The sequence below is a fragment of the Cornus florida genome, unplaced genomic scaffold, assembly GCF_030987335.1.
Source record: "Cornus florida cultivar Cherokee Brave unplaced genomic scaffold, ASM3098733v1 CherokeeBrave_3.0.0_Hap2_Chr08, whole genome shotgun sequence".
Lineage (NCBI taxonomy): Eukaryota > Viridiplantae > Streptophyta > Magnoliopsida > Cornales > Cornaceae > Cornus > Cornus florida.
In genome coordinates, this window is record NW_026775578.1 from 95,557,215 (window position 1) to 95,575,907 (window position 18,693).

Consider the following 18,693-nt stretch of genomic DNA (forward strand, 5'->3'; position numbering starts at 1 on the left):
CCATGGCTTAAAAATACTACCGATGCAAAATCCGACCCCCCAACGGCCAAAAAGGCAAAAATGAACTAAAAATGAGAAATTTGAAAACTAAAATTAATAAATGATTTCAAATTACCATTTGGCCCTTGGCTACACTTCATACATGATTAATGAGACCCTATGGAAGAATAAAAATAGAATTCCCACACCCGATGCAAGCATAGTGAAGTAATGACTCGACATTTTCAATATTTTCATAATATTTCATGAAGTCAAGAATTACATAAAATGCAATATAAATGTCATTGGCCTCCAGCCTCATCTTATAAATGTCAAATACATTGAAAAGAGTGTACTTATGTACAGTTTACATATATGGAATCAAAGAATACAACTTTTGACATATGAGCTACTAATAGCATTTCATGCTAACATTTTCATGAAAATGATACTTCAAGTCTACGAAACTTCCATGGCATAGTGTGCATCCCAAATCAAGGTATCTGTACCTGAAAAATGTCCCCACTATATGGGTGAGTAACATAAAGTTACTCGTAGGAGATGACAAGCATCGACCTAGCATTTTACAATTATATCACCTTAAGGTGAAACATGTTAAAGGGGCTCATGCCACCTAACGTCTATGTCAGAGTGAGACTCAGGGAGCATCCTGAGCTACTCATGCAATTTAAAGTGAACAACGGCATACAAGTATATATTCTCAAATATACTAAACAATGTAAAATATGTTATACGACATACAAGCATACATTTCCAAGTATACTAAACCATATTAAGATAAGTCATGCAATGTCTAAGCATATTTACGCAAGTATGCATTTTATATGGAAATCTCGTAAATCAAGCATACGAACACAAGTATACTAAGCTAAAAGAGATACACTTAAAACAAGTATACATGGCCCAAGCATACTAAATAAAATTTAAACTCACGAAGCAAGTATACAAGTTCAAGTATACTAAATAGGAATCAAATATCCAAGGCAAGCATTAATTCTCAAGTTACAAGTAATCCATGATTAACAACTTGAAATTAAATGCGAAATCAATAATGAAAAAAAACTAGGACATGTGGTTGCTAGACCAAACAGGTATTTTTGGGTAATTACGACCCATAAGGTACCACCTAGTGCGCACTTATGACTTTGAAGACTCTTGTCTCCGTACTAGAGCCAAACCCTAGCCATCATATAAATTATGTCCTCACAAGCTTTCCAAAACCAATAAGTTCAAACTTATACAAATTCAAATGCAGGTTGCCACATTCCATGACCAAGTAAGGTTGAATCCACACAATTCATGTCCTAGAATTTAAGTCTAAATAGCATATGACATGTCATGTCCTCAATATGCAATTTATACACGAAGTAAGAATATTTTACAACAATTGAGCCATATTACCACCCTAAGCCACAAGTATTAAATAAGCTTCAATTCAGTAACTAACTTCCAAGGTAAATAATTGTAATATTCTAACAAGGTATATACCTACACAAGATATATTTAAACAAGATATTCAAAACAATGATATTACATATCATTCTAAGTCAAATTACCATCTTTAGAGATGACAAGTACTAATTCTACAATAAGTTAGTAGCATGCTCACAAGGTAATTAAACATATTACATTTCAAGTCAATTCCAAACAGGCTCAAATTAATATATGTTAAAGGTCTTAACATGGTCTTCACATATATTATACACAAAATCAATTTAAGCGACTACAACACTTAAAATAAAACTAATTAAGCTAATTAATTAATTTTTCTTTAGATTTTCAAACATATCCAAATGTCCTCAATTTAATATATGTTAAAGAACTCACCAAGGCCTATTTTAATATCACATTACAAGTTGATTTCATGTTTGATACAACTATGTAAATTAATCTTTCACAAAAGATAAATATTAAATAAATTTTGCAATTCTTATTTAAATGCCCCAAATTTAATATATGTTAACAAACATACCAAGGCCTAATTTACTAGCATGCCACAATTTAATTCTAAGAAAGATAAATCCATGTCAATTAAATCTTAATCATAGAAAATAATTAAATTAAATTCTAAAACTTGAACAAAGGCATGCTTACAAGTTATATATACTCATATAACAATCAATACAACATTAATATAAACCTAAGACATCCCCTACCTAATTTTGAGATGAACTCTCAAATCCCCACCGAATTGAAACTGCTTCGAATCCGACGATACTCATAGGTTATGTTGGGGACAACGCCATGATCATTAAACTACAAAGAGGACCTACCAAACTCCCAACTTAACCTCAAACCCGAACTCAAGATTTGGCCAAAAATGGGTTCTAATAAGGGGGAAAGGTAGAGCACGACGAGGCCTACGATAAACGTTAAGGCCGAAGACTTTTTACTAAGGAAATCAAGTGGAGGAGAAAAAATAATGAAGCAGCCCCTTGGGCATCCATGGTTGCTGGCCAAGAGAGAGGAGAGAAGGAGGAAAATCTGATATTTTCTCTTTAAGTCCCCTATTTATAGAAAAACCCTAAAAGTGCCCCGAAAGGGCCCCGTCGGGTCCGGAAAAGTGGAATTTGAGTAGACACACTTAAACGGTGAAACTCCATGAACAAAAAAGAACTAAAATGAGAAAATATGAACAACAGAAGAAACGACGTCAAAAATCGAGTCCCGAGCAGAGAGATATGCCCCGAACAAGTTTGATGGCAACTTGGGCCAGAAACCCTAAAATTGGAGAAAAACAACCAGAAGGAAATTGTAAGAGTACACGACTCGACAAAATGTGAAAATGAATCCCGTACGAGGATACAGGCTCAAAACAAGGCATTTTGCAATAACTTTCATTAATTGCACAATGGCCCCTCCAAAAAGTGTTAACTACAAAACTGCCCCAGAATGAAAATATCTTCCAAAAGATATTTTCTTAGATACCTCAAAAATAAAATATCTTCAAAAGATATTTATGAAAAACACCCCAAGAAAAGAAAAGTTTTTAAAGAACTGTGCATCCATGCCCCTATGGACACCGGGAGCAACCAGAGTACTTTTCTGCAAAAGTAAAGATACGTATTTCGTGGAAACCACTTAGAATGAAGATACATGAAGTCAAAAACCAACTCTGAACACAAGGAGTGAGGTTATTCCAACAAAGAAACCAATAGGGAAAAGACAAAATAGGAAAAAGGACAAAACAGGGAAAAGGACGAAAAGTGTATAGTGTCGAAAAACGAAAAATGTGAAAATGATTCGGTCCTCAAAGGAAGTTATCAATCCAAAGGAAAGAGTCTCAGAAACCATTTTCGAGCACTCGAGATGACACTAAGTGACGAGAAACAGAACTAAGAAAAGAAATTTCAACGAAAAAAATTCATCCGTAAAATTCTGAGGAAAAAAAGAAAGGAAGGAAATGACCGGGTCATTGCAATACTGCCTCCATTCTATATACAAAGGAATAAGGAGTTGCCCCAGTTGACACGCGAACTGAGGTGCGGTAAGCCATGAGTGCAAATGGCAGTTTCTCATGCTAATCCTGGTGTGTGTCAGTCATTTTCCTTAAGATTCGCTAGATGTTCTTATTGGCTGCTTCAACTACTCCATTTATCTGTGGGCGATATATGACTGAGTGATGTTTGGTGATTTTGAATTGATTGCACACAGATTCAATAAGATCATTCTTGAGATTTTTAGCATTGTCTGAGATAATCGCCTCGGGGAGCCTATATTGACATGTCACATTGCGCTTTAAGAAACGTTCCACTGTCTTTCTTGAAATTCTAGTGTAAAATGCAGCCTTGACCCACTTGGTGAAAGAGTCGATCACCACAAAGATGAAACGGTGTCCATTTGATGCTTTTGGACTGATAGGGTCGACGAAATCCATCCCCCACATGGTGAACGGCCACGATGATACCATATAATGAAGTTCATTAGGTGGTGCACTAACTTGGTTTGCGTGTATTTGGTATTTATGACAATGCCTGACGAAATCATAACAGTCCTTTTCCATGGAAAGCCAGTAATATCCCGTACGGATGATTTTTCTAGTAAGCAAATGCCCATTCATGTGTGGACCACAAACTCCTTCGTAAACTTCAGCTATGATCTCTTTTGCTTCTCCGGCATCTACACATCGATCTGGTGTTTTCTTATAGAGCGTATTTCCACTAACAAAATACTGTAAGGCCATTTTGCGAATGGTCTTCTTATTCTCGGTCGTGATTCCCTAAGGATAAACTTGTTTCTCCAAAAATTGTTTTATGTCGTGATACCATGGTTTGGCATCTAGTTCTTCCTCCAATGCCATGTAATGGGCCGGTCGTTAACTGACTCCAATTTTAGTGGGAGGAAGATCTTCCTTATCGAGGATTATTATCATTGATGAGAGTGTAGCTAATGCATCAGCGAAATGATTGAGAGTACGAGAAATATGGTGAAACTTGATATATCTGAACTACCAGCAAAGTCCAATCAAATACCGATTATATGGAATCAATTTTGCGTTCTTGACCTGCCATTCACCAGTAATTTGATTAATTATGAGCTCCAAATCACTGAATACAATAAGTTTCTCGATAGCAATATCTAGTGCTGCCTGAAGGCCTATTATGTAAGCTTTATATTTTGCCATATTATTTGTACAGTAGAACTTTAATTTGGTGGCTATCGGATAATGCATCAAGTTGACATTAGAAACTATAATTGCTCCAATCCCAACCCCTTTTTTATTTACAGCCCCATCAAAATACATCTTCCACTTGACTTCCTGCTCAATCTCTTCTTCCTCCATGGCCAATAGGATAGCTTCATCTGGGAAATAAGTTTCTATTGGTCGATAGTCATCTGTAGGATTCTCAGCCAAATACTCTGCAATTGCCCCAGCTTTAACTAATTTCTGTGTGACATATACAATGTTAAATTCTATAAGCAACATTTGCCACCTCGAGATACATCCCGTCAATATAGGGTTTTCAAAGATGTACTTCAAAGGATTCATCTTTCCTATAAGAAATGTTGTAGTAGAAAGCATGTAATGCTGAAGCCTATGAGCAGTCCATGTTAGTGAATTTCTTATTGAGGTAATATATTGCTTGTTCTTTACGCCTAGCCTTATCATGTTGTCCTAAGATACAACCCATTGAAGCATTAAGCATTGAGAGATAGATTAATAGTGGTCTACCTAGTTCTGGAGGTATCAAAACTGGAAGATTGATTAGATAAGCCTTTATCTTATCAAAGGCCTCTTAACAAGCATCATCCCAAGATATGGGTTGGTTCTTCCTGAGAAGGCGGAATATTGGCTGACAAATAGTCATGAGTTGAGCTATGAAACGACTTATGAAGTTCATCTTTCCCAAAAAAGATCGAACCTCCTTTTGAGTCTTAGAGAGTGGCATATCAAGAATTGCCTTAATTTTGGAAGGGTCAATTTCAATGCCTCTATGGTTGACTATAAAACCCAAAAGTTTGCTTGAGGATACCCCAAAGATGCATTTTACTGGGTTGAGCTTCAATTGATACTTACGAAGTCGTCTAAATAATTTTCCCAGATTAATGAGGTGCTCTTCTTCGTAAACAGATTTAGCAATCATATCATCCACATATACCTCAATTTCCTTACGCATCATATCGTGGAAAAGGGTTGTTATAGCCCTTTGATACGTTGCCCCAACATTTTTGAGGCCAAATGGCATGACCTGATAACAAAAAGTGCCCTATTGTGTGACGAATGCAGTTTTCTCACGGTCTTCTTCGATGAGCTTTATTTGATTGTATCTCGAAAACCCATCCATGAAGGAGAACATGAAATGCTTTGCTGTGTTATCTACCAGTACATGAATGTGGGGAAGTGGAAAATCATCTTTCAGACTGGCTTTATTCAAATTGTGATAATCAATGCATATTCGAACTTTTCCATCTTTTTTGAGTACCGAGACTACATTAGCTAACCATTCCAGATAATTAGATATTACTAAGAAACTAGCTTCAAATTGTTTTGTGACCTCTTCCTTGATCTTAAGACTCCACTCGGGCTTGAGCCTTTGCAGTTTTTACTTGACTGGCTTTACATCAGGCTTAAGTGGTAGTTTATGTACAACAATGTTGGTGTTAAGCCCTGGCATATCCTAGTAAGACCATGCAAAAACATCCTGGTATGTAATAAAAAATTGGATCATCTCCTCACGTTACTTCTTAGTTAAGATCTTGCCAATTTTGGGTTGCTTCAGAAATTCTGCAGTTCCTACATCAATGGTTTCAGTATCTTCAATGTTTGGAGAGTTGGGTTTGGTATTTAATCATATCTATTAATCTTGTGGTGCATCATCAGAGTTATCTTGATCAAAACTCATTTGGTCTGGATCGTACTCAATGCCAAAGTCATAGGTATCAGACTCGAGGACAGAAACATCCATGAGATCACAACATTCCATATATGGTATCCGAAACTTCTTGAGTGTGAGGATTGGGACTGCTTCCCATTTGCTTGGCTTGGTGGTGGAAGTGGGTGGCTGTAGTGGAGTCGAATGAAGCATGGCTATGTGGTTGTCTGGCTCAAAAAGATCTCTGATATTCAAATTGGCGAATGCCTCTATCCAATCCGTGTTTGACATCGCCTTAGAGATGTCCTCAAACTTGCTTCCCCCTCTTATTGGAGTGATTGGTTCAGCAGGGTTGGCATGTAGCTGAGGTGGTTTGACAGGAGGCTTCTTCTTGAATGCAATGGTGTCCCAAACAATGGGTCCCCTCCTCCTCGAGGGTCTTGATTCATAGTGCTGCCTGAATGTGCTCCCCATCAATGGAATCCTACCAGATGATGCATTTTTCCCTTTCCTTTCCTGACGATCCTCCTTCATTGGGTGATACCCTAGGCCATGATGATATTGATTTGGCTTGATTCTAATAAGGTGAGGGTCACCTTGAGAATGTGCTCCTAGTCCTTGTCCGGGCTTGTATCCGCACTTCTTGAAGTATTGGGCCATCATGCGGGCACTTTTAGAGAATTGTGGTTGCGGTAGATAGCTTCCTTGAGATATGTGGGTAACCGTGGCAATTCGGGATGTCTGGTAACTAGATGAAGCATTAGCCTCTACCAGATCAACAGAGGCCATGTCTACCTTGAAGGTTTGACAAGAAGATGGCTTTGTCTTGATTTCAGAGTTTATAGCAAAACTTGGTGAAGAATGAACATCCAAACTATCCTCAGCATGAATAATAATTAATTGATTATCAATGATGAATTTGATTTTTTGGTGCAAACTCGAGGGGACTGCCCCTGTATTATGGATCCATGGTCTACCTAACAGGAGGTTGTATGCAGTTGGAATGTTAACCACCTAAAAATGGACGTCGAATGTTGTTGGCTCAATCACAATTAAAAGATCAATTTGCCCAAGTGACTCCCGTCGGGCTCCATCGAAAGCTCTTAACACTGTATTGCTAGGGCAAACATGTTTTTCCATCTCCATCCATTTAAGAGTACCGAGTGGACATATATTGAGAGCAGACCCATTGTCGATGAGTACCCTTCCTACTAATAGATCTTTGAATTCTACAGTGATATGGAGAGCTTGGGTATGTTGGGTTCCTTCAGGAGGTAGCTCTTTATCAGTGAAAGTTATGGCATTGTAGGCTAATACATGGCCTACTATTTCTTCTACCTGCTTGATTGTGACACTGCTTGGAACATGGGCTTTATGAAGCACTTTCAACACAGCCTCTCTGTGTGTTCCCAAAGTAAGGAGAAGTTGCAATAAGGAGATTTGACTCGACACCTTACTGAGGTGTTCCACTACATTGTACTCGCTCCTCTTTAGGATTCTGAGAAATTCAGCAATCTGTTGTTAAGTAATGGGTTACTTAACTTGGTCATCCACCTTATTGTTTCCTTTCTTTTGTTGTTCAAGCTCCGCGAGTGTGTAGCACCTACCCGATCTTGTAATCCCTCCAATCTCGGTAACAGCTTGATCTTCTAAAGCAATTTTTCTGCCGGATTCCGTTATCATCTCGACATCATAATTCCACGGTACTTGGCGGGTATCTTTGATAGGTAATTGTCTTGGGATTGTAATTGTGACGGATTCTAGGACAGGTAGAGAGAATGCTTTAGGAGCTGGCAATGTGGCCTTTTTGGAATGGCCAAATGTGGGTTCAGCAGGCAATAGTCTTGGAGCCAAAGTCAATAAAGGCCTAATTTTTTCTTTTGTGTCCGCCATATGGATACTAGTGTCTCGAGCTCTAGTGGCTTTGACACATACTACCTCTTTAGGCCTTCCAATGAATATGGTGGGATTGAAATCTAAGTCATCCAGGATAATCATATCTATGTCCTCTATGGAAACCATATTAGTGGAATGATCTGGTAACAAATTATTTGAAGTATTGGGCTCCCCAGTCTTCACCAAGTTAAGCATACCTGTTTTTATGAGATCTTGGATTTTATGTGTGAGAGAAAAACAGTTCTCAGTAGAGTGACCTGCCACCCCTTAGTGGTAGTCGCACTTCTAAAAGGGATCATGACCTTTTAAAGGGGGATTAAGAATGGGTCTTGTAGGAATTGGTGGAAGCAAATCTTTCAGAGAGGCTAGAGCTTCAGTGTAGGTGCAACCTATTGGGGTAAAAACTCGATTCCGCCTATCAAGTTGCCTTTTTTCTGTATTTTCCCTCGAGGTGGTGAAAAATTGAGGTTTTGAAGTTAGCACGAATTTCCTGCCAGGGAGGATTGCAAAGACTTCCGCCTCTTTCTTTTATAGCTTCTTCAGGATAATATGAAGAACACTAGAAGATGAAGTTTTTTCTCTTGCCTCTGCGATTTTGCTATCTCTGATACCATCATTTATATTTTCCCTTTGGATGATAAGCTCGGAGAAGCTGACTCCCGTGCATGTGCATAATTTCTCGTAGTATGGCTTCTTTAGAGTACGTATGAAGGTACTAACCATTTCCCTTTCTGACAAAGGAGGTGATCGACGAATCGGTTACAATTATAAATTAACCCTTTTGCAATAGCACAAATCATTGTAAAATAGGGCTATTGGTCGGGTAAGTCGAACCACTGGGACTGCTAGTTTTTAGCAACTAAAGTGTCTAGAATCATTTTTAGAATGATGATGGGGTATAGAGGTTTGTGAGAGTTGTCACTAAAATTATGAATTGAAAAATGCATAAAACAGTAATGCTAAGAAGTAGAGAGGCAAAGACAATTACAAAGGGACTAGGGAAGTGAATCCGCACTAAACCCTGAACACATGTTAGATCAAGACTACATTGGGAATAGACAATATATATATAATGGTCAAGAATTATACAACAACACATGGTTGCCTTATAATCATCAAGAAGTTCATTAAATCAAAACAAGAATGATCCATCAAAAGTTTACACATTTGAACTACCTAAACTAGGGTGTAGCATCAAACACACTATCTTAAGCAAAAGATCATCAAGCCTTTAATCAAATGATAAAGCACATGAAGTTAAGAATCAAGTATAAACCATCAAAGGGAATACCTAAGCAATGGACTATCAAGTTTCTCTATCAACATGCCATGAAAACCATTCATAATCTTATTTCCATTGTCACCATGAAAATACAAGCATTATGATTAATATAAGAACCATCTAAGACAAGATAATTAACTCACATCAATCATTTATAAACATTAGAATTCATTACAAGAAGTAATATGCTCTAGATTATGAAAAGACCAAAATTTATACATTATTATCCCCAAAATAGAGCTTAATCTAGTACATGATTACAAGGGGAGGCTTTATCACCTCCCTAGATGGAGGTTTAGTTACCCATTACTGCAAAGAATGAAGAGGATGAAGAAGAATGACTCTCCATTGTTGCACCTTGAGCTCCAAGACACCCAAAACCTCTTAACCCTCTTTCTCTCTGTAGAACTTTTTAAGAATGAGATATATCTTTTTAATTAAGCCTTCCCTCCTCTATCTACCCAAAATCAACTCTCCATCCACTCCATCATGAGTTCCAACCACCCTAGAGCAATTAGAACCACAGAAAAATGCATAGGAGACAAGAATCAGCTTGAATTCAGGAGCAGGTGACCTGCTATCTGCATATTGGTGGGCGCCCACGGGTGTTTGGCATCTGGGAGGAGCTCTCTGGACAAAATGGAGGGAGCCCTCAGAGGCTCAGCGGGGGCCCGGGAGGCTTGCGAGGCCCCATGAAGGAAGGCTGGCCACTGGGGTATTTAGCGGGCGCCCGCGGCGGAGCTGCGGGCTCTCGCGGAGGCCTGTGTTCAAAACATGCACCCTTCTCTTTGGCCACTTTGGATTGGCCTGACAACACAATCGTCATTCTGAATATGATGCTGCAAGACTCACATGCATGAGGACTACAGTAACTTGGCCCAAAAGACGGTCCCTAGCAACGGCGCGCTTTGATTCTTCAAAAGATTGACAAAACCACTTCTTTAACCATAGATGGGGAAACCGACCTGAAAGAAGACGGAAATAAACAAATAAAGCTAATATGTACTGATCGGTATGACAAATATACATCAACCTTTGCAATAGCATAAATCATTGTAAAATAGGGTTATTGGTCGGGTAAGTCAAACCACTGGGACTGTTAGTTTATAGCAACCTAAGTGTCTAGAATCATTTTTAGAATGATAAAGGGGGTTATAGAGGATTTGTTGGATTGTCACTAAGATTATGAATTGAAATGTGCATAAAACAAGAATGCTAGGAAATAAGAGGCAAGTACAATAAAAATGGGAACTAGGGAAGTGAATCCGCACTAAACCCTAAACACATGTTAGATCAAGACTAAATTGGGGATAGAAAATATATATGTAATGGTCAAGAATTATGTAGCAACACATAGTTGCCTTATAATCATTAAGAAGTTTATTAAATCAACATAAGAATGATCCATCAAAAGCTAATACATTTGAACTACCTAACTAGGGTGTAGCATCAAATATACTATCTTAAGCAAAAGATCATCAAGCATTTAATCAAATGATGATGCACATGAAGCTAGGAATTAAGCATAAACCATCAAAGGGATTACCTAAGCAATGGACTATCAAAGTTCTCTATCAACATGCCATTAAACCATTTCATAACCTTATTTCCATTGTCACTATGAAAACATAAGCAATATGATTAATATAAGACATCATCTAAAACAAGATAATCAACTTAGAAAAATCATTCATATACATCAACATCCATTACAACAAATGAAGTGCTCTAGATCATGAAAAAACCATAGATTATACATTGCAATCCCCAAATTAGAACTAAGCTAGAACATGTTATAAGGGAGGGCTTCATCACCTCCCTAGAGGAAGAGTTAGTTACCCATAGATGCCCTAGAAGAAAGAAGAAGCTTGGGGGAAACTCCCATGTTTTGAGCTCAACCTTGTAGCCACACAAAACTCTATCCTCTCCTCCTTTCTCTCTCTTTCCCCCTGCAAAAATATATGAGATCCCCTTTTTATGGATCCCCCTTCCTTTTTATAGACATGATGTCTACCGAACCCCCCCACAAAACAAGGCTCAACTTTGTCCAAAAGAACAGCTCCAACCAACTCATAAAAGAGGGAAATCAGAAATATAGGGAATCAAGGCACAAGTGGGTCTGCAATGTTCCTTCGAGCGCTCAAAGATTGCAGTACGAGCGCTCGAAGATGCCTTAAAACAAAAACTTGTTGGCTCAAGAACATGGACGAGCGCTCGAAGAAGGGTCTTCGAGCACTCGAAGATGCCTTAAGTCCTTTTGCCTTGGTTTGGAGCACTCGAAGCTGAAGTAGGAGCACTCGAATCTTCCTTGGACCATTCTGTTCTGATTTGGAGCGCTCGAAGCTTCTCTGAGCACTCGTATGACATGGAATAGCTCACGAGGATTTCTCATATGTGCCACATGAGCGCTCGAAGGTGGTGTTTCGAGCGCTCGAAGATGTCGCAGAATGCATTTTCTTTTCCTTTTGCTATGGACATCTTTTACTTGGATTTAACATTGGCCTATTGAGAATCATTTACCCCTTTTTCATTGTAGAAGGACTTCGTGGACCTATTTTAGCAGATTCCTCTTGGAGATCTTTGGATGCAAATGCCCAAAATGATTTGCTCTTCAACAAGCCTTCGAAAACTTCTATTTAATTTCCTTTTCTTTTGTAGACAAACCTGAAAATTGCACAGAATAAAGAACTGGAGAAAATATATACAATTGAACTACAAATGGACTTAACTAATGCAAATAAGGGCGCTTGAATATGCAATATTCGGCACTTATCACACCCCCAAACTTACATTTTGCTAGTCCCATAGCAAAAATCAAAATGAAAAACTCAACGAATGACAACCATTGGATTGCTTCCCAAAAATATGAACCATAGCAAAATGAAATACATGCATAGCTCAAATACAACTTGAAACAGATAAAGAACTAGAGACGGGGTCATTGGGTAGACTATCTTGCATATATGAAGCCTTTGATAGAAAAATTGGCTAAACATGTTTCAACATGCATGCATCAACATCATAGTCTATATAAATAATTCAATTGTCATCTCTTGAATAGAAATCAACTCTAACTTCAGTGGAAGTGAACCGGATTCCCAACATGTGGCTTTTACTTTCTTTTTCCAATTTCAAGACACAAATCTTCAAATCATTGAATTTCCCTTTTTAAATGAAGTCACTAAGGCATGAATTTATTCAAACTACAACTGTCTATTGTTTACATAACATGGTTGTGCAATGTCGAAGTCCCTTAAGCTTTCTAACTAACCCATGTAGCAAGCGTTATGCCAACAACTCCCAAACTAGATGGCTCTAGGGTGTTGAGTGTAGAGACACTCCTAGGGCTTAATAGCTCGAATTGGCATGGCTACGAACTCCAGCAGACCATGTTTATTATATATATATATATATATATATATATATATATATATATATATATATATATTTTGAATGACCGTGCAATGTCTAAGTCTTTTAAGCTTTCTAACCAACCCATGTAGCAAGCGTTAGACAAACAACTCCCAAACCAGATGGCTCTTGGGTGCTAAGTGTAGAGACACTCCTTGGGTTTAATAACTTAAGTTGGAAAGGCTACAAACTCAAACTGGCCATTATCTTTTTTTTATTTTTTTATTTTTATTTTTTTTTATCATGCCAAAGGTATCCATCTACTAGGTTCATCAAATCAGATTAACTAGGTCAAGATCAAGGTCAATCAAGTTGCATACCTCACAGTTAAGTTTCCGGTGTGCATCTGTGCATTATGAAGCATAAAAGAGTATAAAATCCAACGAGAATCTAATTAAAACATTTATACAAACTAAATTGCATCTACATGATCATTTCAAATTTTTTTTATTTTCAAAACTCAACAATTGCTTCTATACACAAGGTATTAAACATATGCAAGGGAACACTGAGAGAAACAGTGGGGGAAAGATACAAAAGACAGAATTAATAATGAAACATTAAAAGAAAATAATTAACAAACAATAAAAGAAAAGAGGGAATTTTCATTCAAAAGTAGATGGACATGATTACAAAAGGAACTGAAATTCTGTCATGACTAACCAGATCAACTATTACATAAACAAATTCCCAAGTTTAAAAACTAGAACAACAACAGAAAATAGAAACATAAACATGTGAAACAAAAGACGGGTCACGAACGGGCCACTAGCTACGGGCCAGGGGGAAAAGGGGCAAGGATTGCATTGAGGAAGGATTGAGTTTCACGCCTTTCATCCTGTGCCACATGACGGTCCTCAGCTGCAACACGACGGTCCTCCTCCGCACGCAAGTAGTCCTCTCGGACTGTACTATTATAGTCCGCCAAGGCTAGCTCGCAGAAAAGCATGGTCCTACTGAGAGTCAACAGGGGGCTCCTCCCATTCAGCATCCTTAGCCATGGGATCATCCTCGAAAAAAGGAGGAGATGGATCCCGAGGGGAAGGAGGAGCAGCGGGCTAAACGGGCCTAGAATGGCCAAGAACATTGTTCCAATGGCGGATGGTAAATGCCTGAACCTTTTTGCCTCTTTTTTTACGACGCGGGATGATGAAACCTTTGTGTTTCAGGAGCTTGGTAATGAAGAAGGGTAACGGCAAAGCCCAAGCTTGGGCTCGTTGATGTTGGGAGTTAAGGCAGTCGTCCCAAAACCACATAAATTGGCTCCAAATGAGCTCCGGAATAGAGATCCACTGGCCTTGGTCCATGGTATACAAAGCCTGTAACATCAGACCTCAGCGCTCAGTGCTGTACACCAAGGGGCAGATATTGTGCTTAAGCACGGAGTCAAAGAACCACACACTCTCAGGGAGGGTGGATTTTAGTGTATAGCTCCGGGGTCAATGAGGATCATCCATATTGCAAATAGCGGCAACAACTTGCTCCACAGTTAGATTTTCAGGCTCCTCATATAAAGGAAGATTCTCACGATTCACAATATCATCGGGGCACTCCAGAGGACAGCTGGATACAGTCACAATGTCAGCAAGAGTGAATGAATAGAGAGTGCCATTAATTGAAGTGGTGAGAGTGTTAGGCTGGTCGTCCGGGCAATTGAGGTTTTGATAGAGTAGTCGTACCACGTGGGGGTAGGCAATCTTTGTAACGGGCTTGCAAATGTGCTGAATGTGCCAGTTAACTAATTCTGTGGCATCCCACGAAGTGGTGGGAAGAGTGTCAAAGACATTCGTGAGCAAAAAGAGAAGCTCATAGTTGATCTTTTTCGTGAGCCAAGGTTCTCGGGGTTGCTCACGATTAATAGTGGGGGCATCCACAGATGGCCTAGGACGGCGAGAAGGTCCGGCACGAGACATTTAGAGAAGTGGACGTGGATGGGGAATTTCAGCGAGCACCTGGCGGGTACCAAGAGAAAGGGAAGGTGAGAGTGAGAGCAATGGATGATAAAACCAAAAAATTTTGAACAATAGAGCTCTCTAGCCTAGAGCAACAACATCAACAACACCCAAACCTCCAAAAATGCAATGCCCACACTCCTCAAAATGAAAACAATAAAAAGCAAAAAGGAAAGGAAAAGAAGAGAGAAATGTACTTTGAGAGGAGAATGGAGAGAAGGAAAGATGGGATGAGGAGGGAGGATGGAAGTGTTGGGTATTTATAGGGTATTGGTGCATGAATGGGGGAGAGGGAAGGCTAGGGGAGTTATGGAGGGGAAATGAAAGAGTGAGGTCGTGGGGGGAAGGGAGTGAATGAGTTAACGGAAAAGAAATGGGAGAGGGAAAATCAATTTAAAGGGGGATGAATCAGCACGAGCGCTCGAAGAAGGGTCTTCAAGCGCTCGAAGATGAGCCAGAAGGTTTGGGAGAAATTGGTTTCAAGGCACGAGCGCTCGAAGAAGGGTCATCGAGCGCTCAAAGACGAGCCAGAAGGTTTGGGCGAAATTGGTTTCAAGGCACGAGTGCTCGAAGAAGGGTCTTCGAGCGCTCGAGGATGATCCAGTGAGGATCTCGACAGTCACGAGCACTCGAAGATTGTTGTATGAGTGCTCGTGTGGCTTTTGGGATGGCTAGGAAACCTGGATGGCAACACACGAGCGCTCGAAAATGGGATAGTAGCAGAATTCGTATCTCCGAGCGCTCGAACAAAAGGTTACGAGCGCTCGAAAACCCAACAGTGAACATTTTGAAACATTCGAGCGCTCGAAGGAGACTCACGAGTGCTCGAAGGAGACTCACGAGTGCTCGAACTACAATGTAAAACTTTTTTAAGTCCTATGGATTTCAATCTTTGCTGCACGGCATTGGCAACAAGGTCAAAGAGTGCCAATGTAGAACTTAAATATTCGGATAGACTTGGGAAACCTCGAACAACCAGTGCATTGTAGAAGTAAAAGCTTATGCACAAGAGTATCATTTTGAAGTTCCGAGGAAAATGCCGGATAGAGCTGAAAATTTCTGGGAATGAAAGCAAGAATTTCAGAAAGCCTAAGAAAACCTAGTCTGAATTTTTGGGAACACAATTTAAGAAAGTTCCAGACAAGGTTAAGTTTTTGGCTTTCCTTAGCCATTTCCCAAAAAATTTCAATGCTCAGGTAATTGAAAATTAGGGAAGCATGGAAATAGAAAGAATTTCTTCCCTTGATTGCTAAATTTAAAGTCGATAGCTAGACGAAGCAAGATCATGCATTAGTCCTCGTAAATTGGGTCTGTCAAGAGGACTTTCTTAACTTTGTGGATTGGGACTATGCCGTCAATGTAAGGCTTAAGCCGTTGGCCATTAACCTTGAAGAGAGATCCATTGGTAGGATCTTGGAGTTTGACTGCACTATGAGGAAAGACGGCGGTGATGACATATGGACCATCCCACCATGAACGGAGTTTACCGGGAAAGAGTCTCAATCTAGAAGTGAAAAGCCAAGCTTTCTGTACGGGGGCGAAAGACTTTTTGACAATATGTTTGTCATGAAATGCTTTAGTCTTTGCCTTATAGATTTTTGCGCTTTCATACACATCATTTCGAATTTGCTCAAGTTCATTGAGTTGCAATTTGCGAGTCGAACCGGCTTGTTTGAGATCAAAGTTAAGCCTTTTTATGGCCCAATAAGCACGGTGCTCTAATTTGACTGGGAGATGACAAGGTTTTCCAAAGACAAGCCGATAAGGCAACATGCCAATGGGCATCTTGGAAGCTGTCCGGTAGGCCGAAAGCGCATCGTTTAGTCTCAAGGACCAATCTTTGCGGTTCGGTCGAACCATTTTTTCCAAGATATGCTTAATCTCCCAGTTAGATACCTCCACTTGACCACTCGTCTGAGGGTGATAAGGTGTGGCAACCTTGTGAATGACAGAGTATTTAAAGAGGACGGATTTAAGATAATGATTTCTGAAATGAGATCCACCATCACTAATGATTGCTCGGGGTGTACCAAAATGACTAAAAATGTTAGATTGAATGAACTGGATCACAACTTTATGATCATCAGTTTTGGTAGCCTCGGCTTCAACCCATTTGGAAACATAGTCCACCGCTACAAGGATATACTCATAGCCATAAGAAGATGGAAATTGTCCCATGAAGTGGATCCCCCACACATCGAAAATTTCAATAATGAGGATGGGAGTGAGGGGCATCATGTCTCTCTTAGATATGGATCTGAGCTTTTGGCAACGCTCACAAGATTTACAGAATTTGTAAGCATCCCGAAATAAGGATGGCCAATAAAATCCGCTTTGAAGGACTTTGTCAGCAGTCTTTCTGGCGCTAAAGTGTCCCCCACGAGCAAGAGTGTGGCAGAAATGTAGGACATTTGTGGTTTCATTTTCGGGAACGCATCTCCGGATGATTTGATCCGGGCAGTACTTGAACAATTCCGGATCTTCTCAAAAGAAATGCTTGACTTGGGAGAAGAACCGGTCTTTCTCTTGTTTGGACCAATTGGGTGGAATTTTGCCTACCGCTAGATAGTTGACAATATCCACAAACCAGTGGAGACTTGAATGGGAAATCTGAAATAGTTGCTCATCTGGAAAGGAGTCTCGGACCGCAGCAAATTCAGAAGATTTTTCAATGAGTAAGCGAGAAAGATAGTCTGCGACAACATTGTCGGTCCCCTTTTTGTCCTGGATTTCAATGTCAAACTCTTGAAGTAAGAGTATCCATCGAATTAGGCAGGGTTTGGTCTCTTTTTTCGTGAGCAAGTGCCTAAGAGCAGCATGGTCCGAGAAAACTATGACCTTGGAGCCAAGAAGATAAGAGCGGAATTTATCCAAGGCGTACACCATAGCTAGCAACTCTTTTCAGTGGTGGTGTAATTTAGTTGAGCATCAGAAAGAGTCTTACTAGCATAATAGATTACGTATGGAAGCTTGTCCACACGTTGGCCTAAAACTGCGCCTAATGCATAATCGGATGCATCACATATGATCTCAAAAGGAAGAGACCAATTTGGCGATTTCATGATTGGGGTGGATGAGAGAAGAGTGCGAAGTTTAATGAAAGCTTCCATGCAAGCTTCATCAAAGCTGAATGGAACATCCTTGGCAAGAAGATTGCACAAGGGCCGAGAGATTTTGCTAAAATCTTTGATGAAGCGACGATAGAATCCGGCATGGCCAAGGAAGGAACGGATTTGACGGACGGAATTCGGAGGAGGGAGATTAGAGATTAACTCAACCTTAGCTTTGTCCACCTCAATTCCCCGTTTAGAAATGACATGTCCTAGAACAGTGCCTTCTTGGACCATGAAGTTGCTTTTCTCCCAACTTAGAATTAGATTTGTCTCCTTGCATCTTTGGAGTACAAATGATAGATTATAGAGACAAGAATCAAAGGAGGTGCCAAAGACGAAAAAATCATCCATGAAAACTTCCAAGAACTTTTCAACCATATCAGAGAATATGGACATCGTGCACCTTTGAAACATTGCCGGAGCATTGCATAGCCCAAAAGGCATGCGTCGATAGGTAAAAGTTCCAAAGAGACATGTGAAGGTTGTTTTCTCTTGATCTTGGGGGGCGATTGCCACTTGGTTATAGCCAGAATAACCATCAAGAAAACAATAGTAGCTCTGATCGGCTAGCTTTTCTAGGATTTGATCAATGAATGGGAGTTGAAAATGATCCTTCCTAGTTAAAGAGTTGAGTTTCTGGTAGTCAATGCACACACGCCACCTGGTGGTGGTTTGTTGTGGCACGAGCTCACCCGCTGAATTTTCAACAACAGTGACGCCGGATT

General features: G+C 39.7%; 1 protein-coding gene across 1 annotated transcript; it reads right to left on the minus strand.

Annotated features, from left to right (window-relative positions):
• Positions 1–4,447: 4,447 nt before the first annotated feature.
• On the minus strand, positions 4,448–5,618 carry LOC132270603 (uncharacterized). The gene is made up of 2 exons (XM_059771776.1): positions 5,519–5,618; positions 4,448–4,995 (listed from the first exon to the last, which is right to left on the minus strand). Exons 1-2 carry the CDS (start codon positions 5,616–5,618, stop codon positions 4,448–4,450), a joined length of 648 nt encoding a protein of 215 aa, XP_059627759.1.
• Between the last annotated feature and the right edge of the window lie 13,075 nt (positions 5,619–18,693).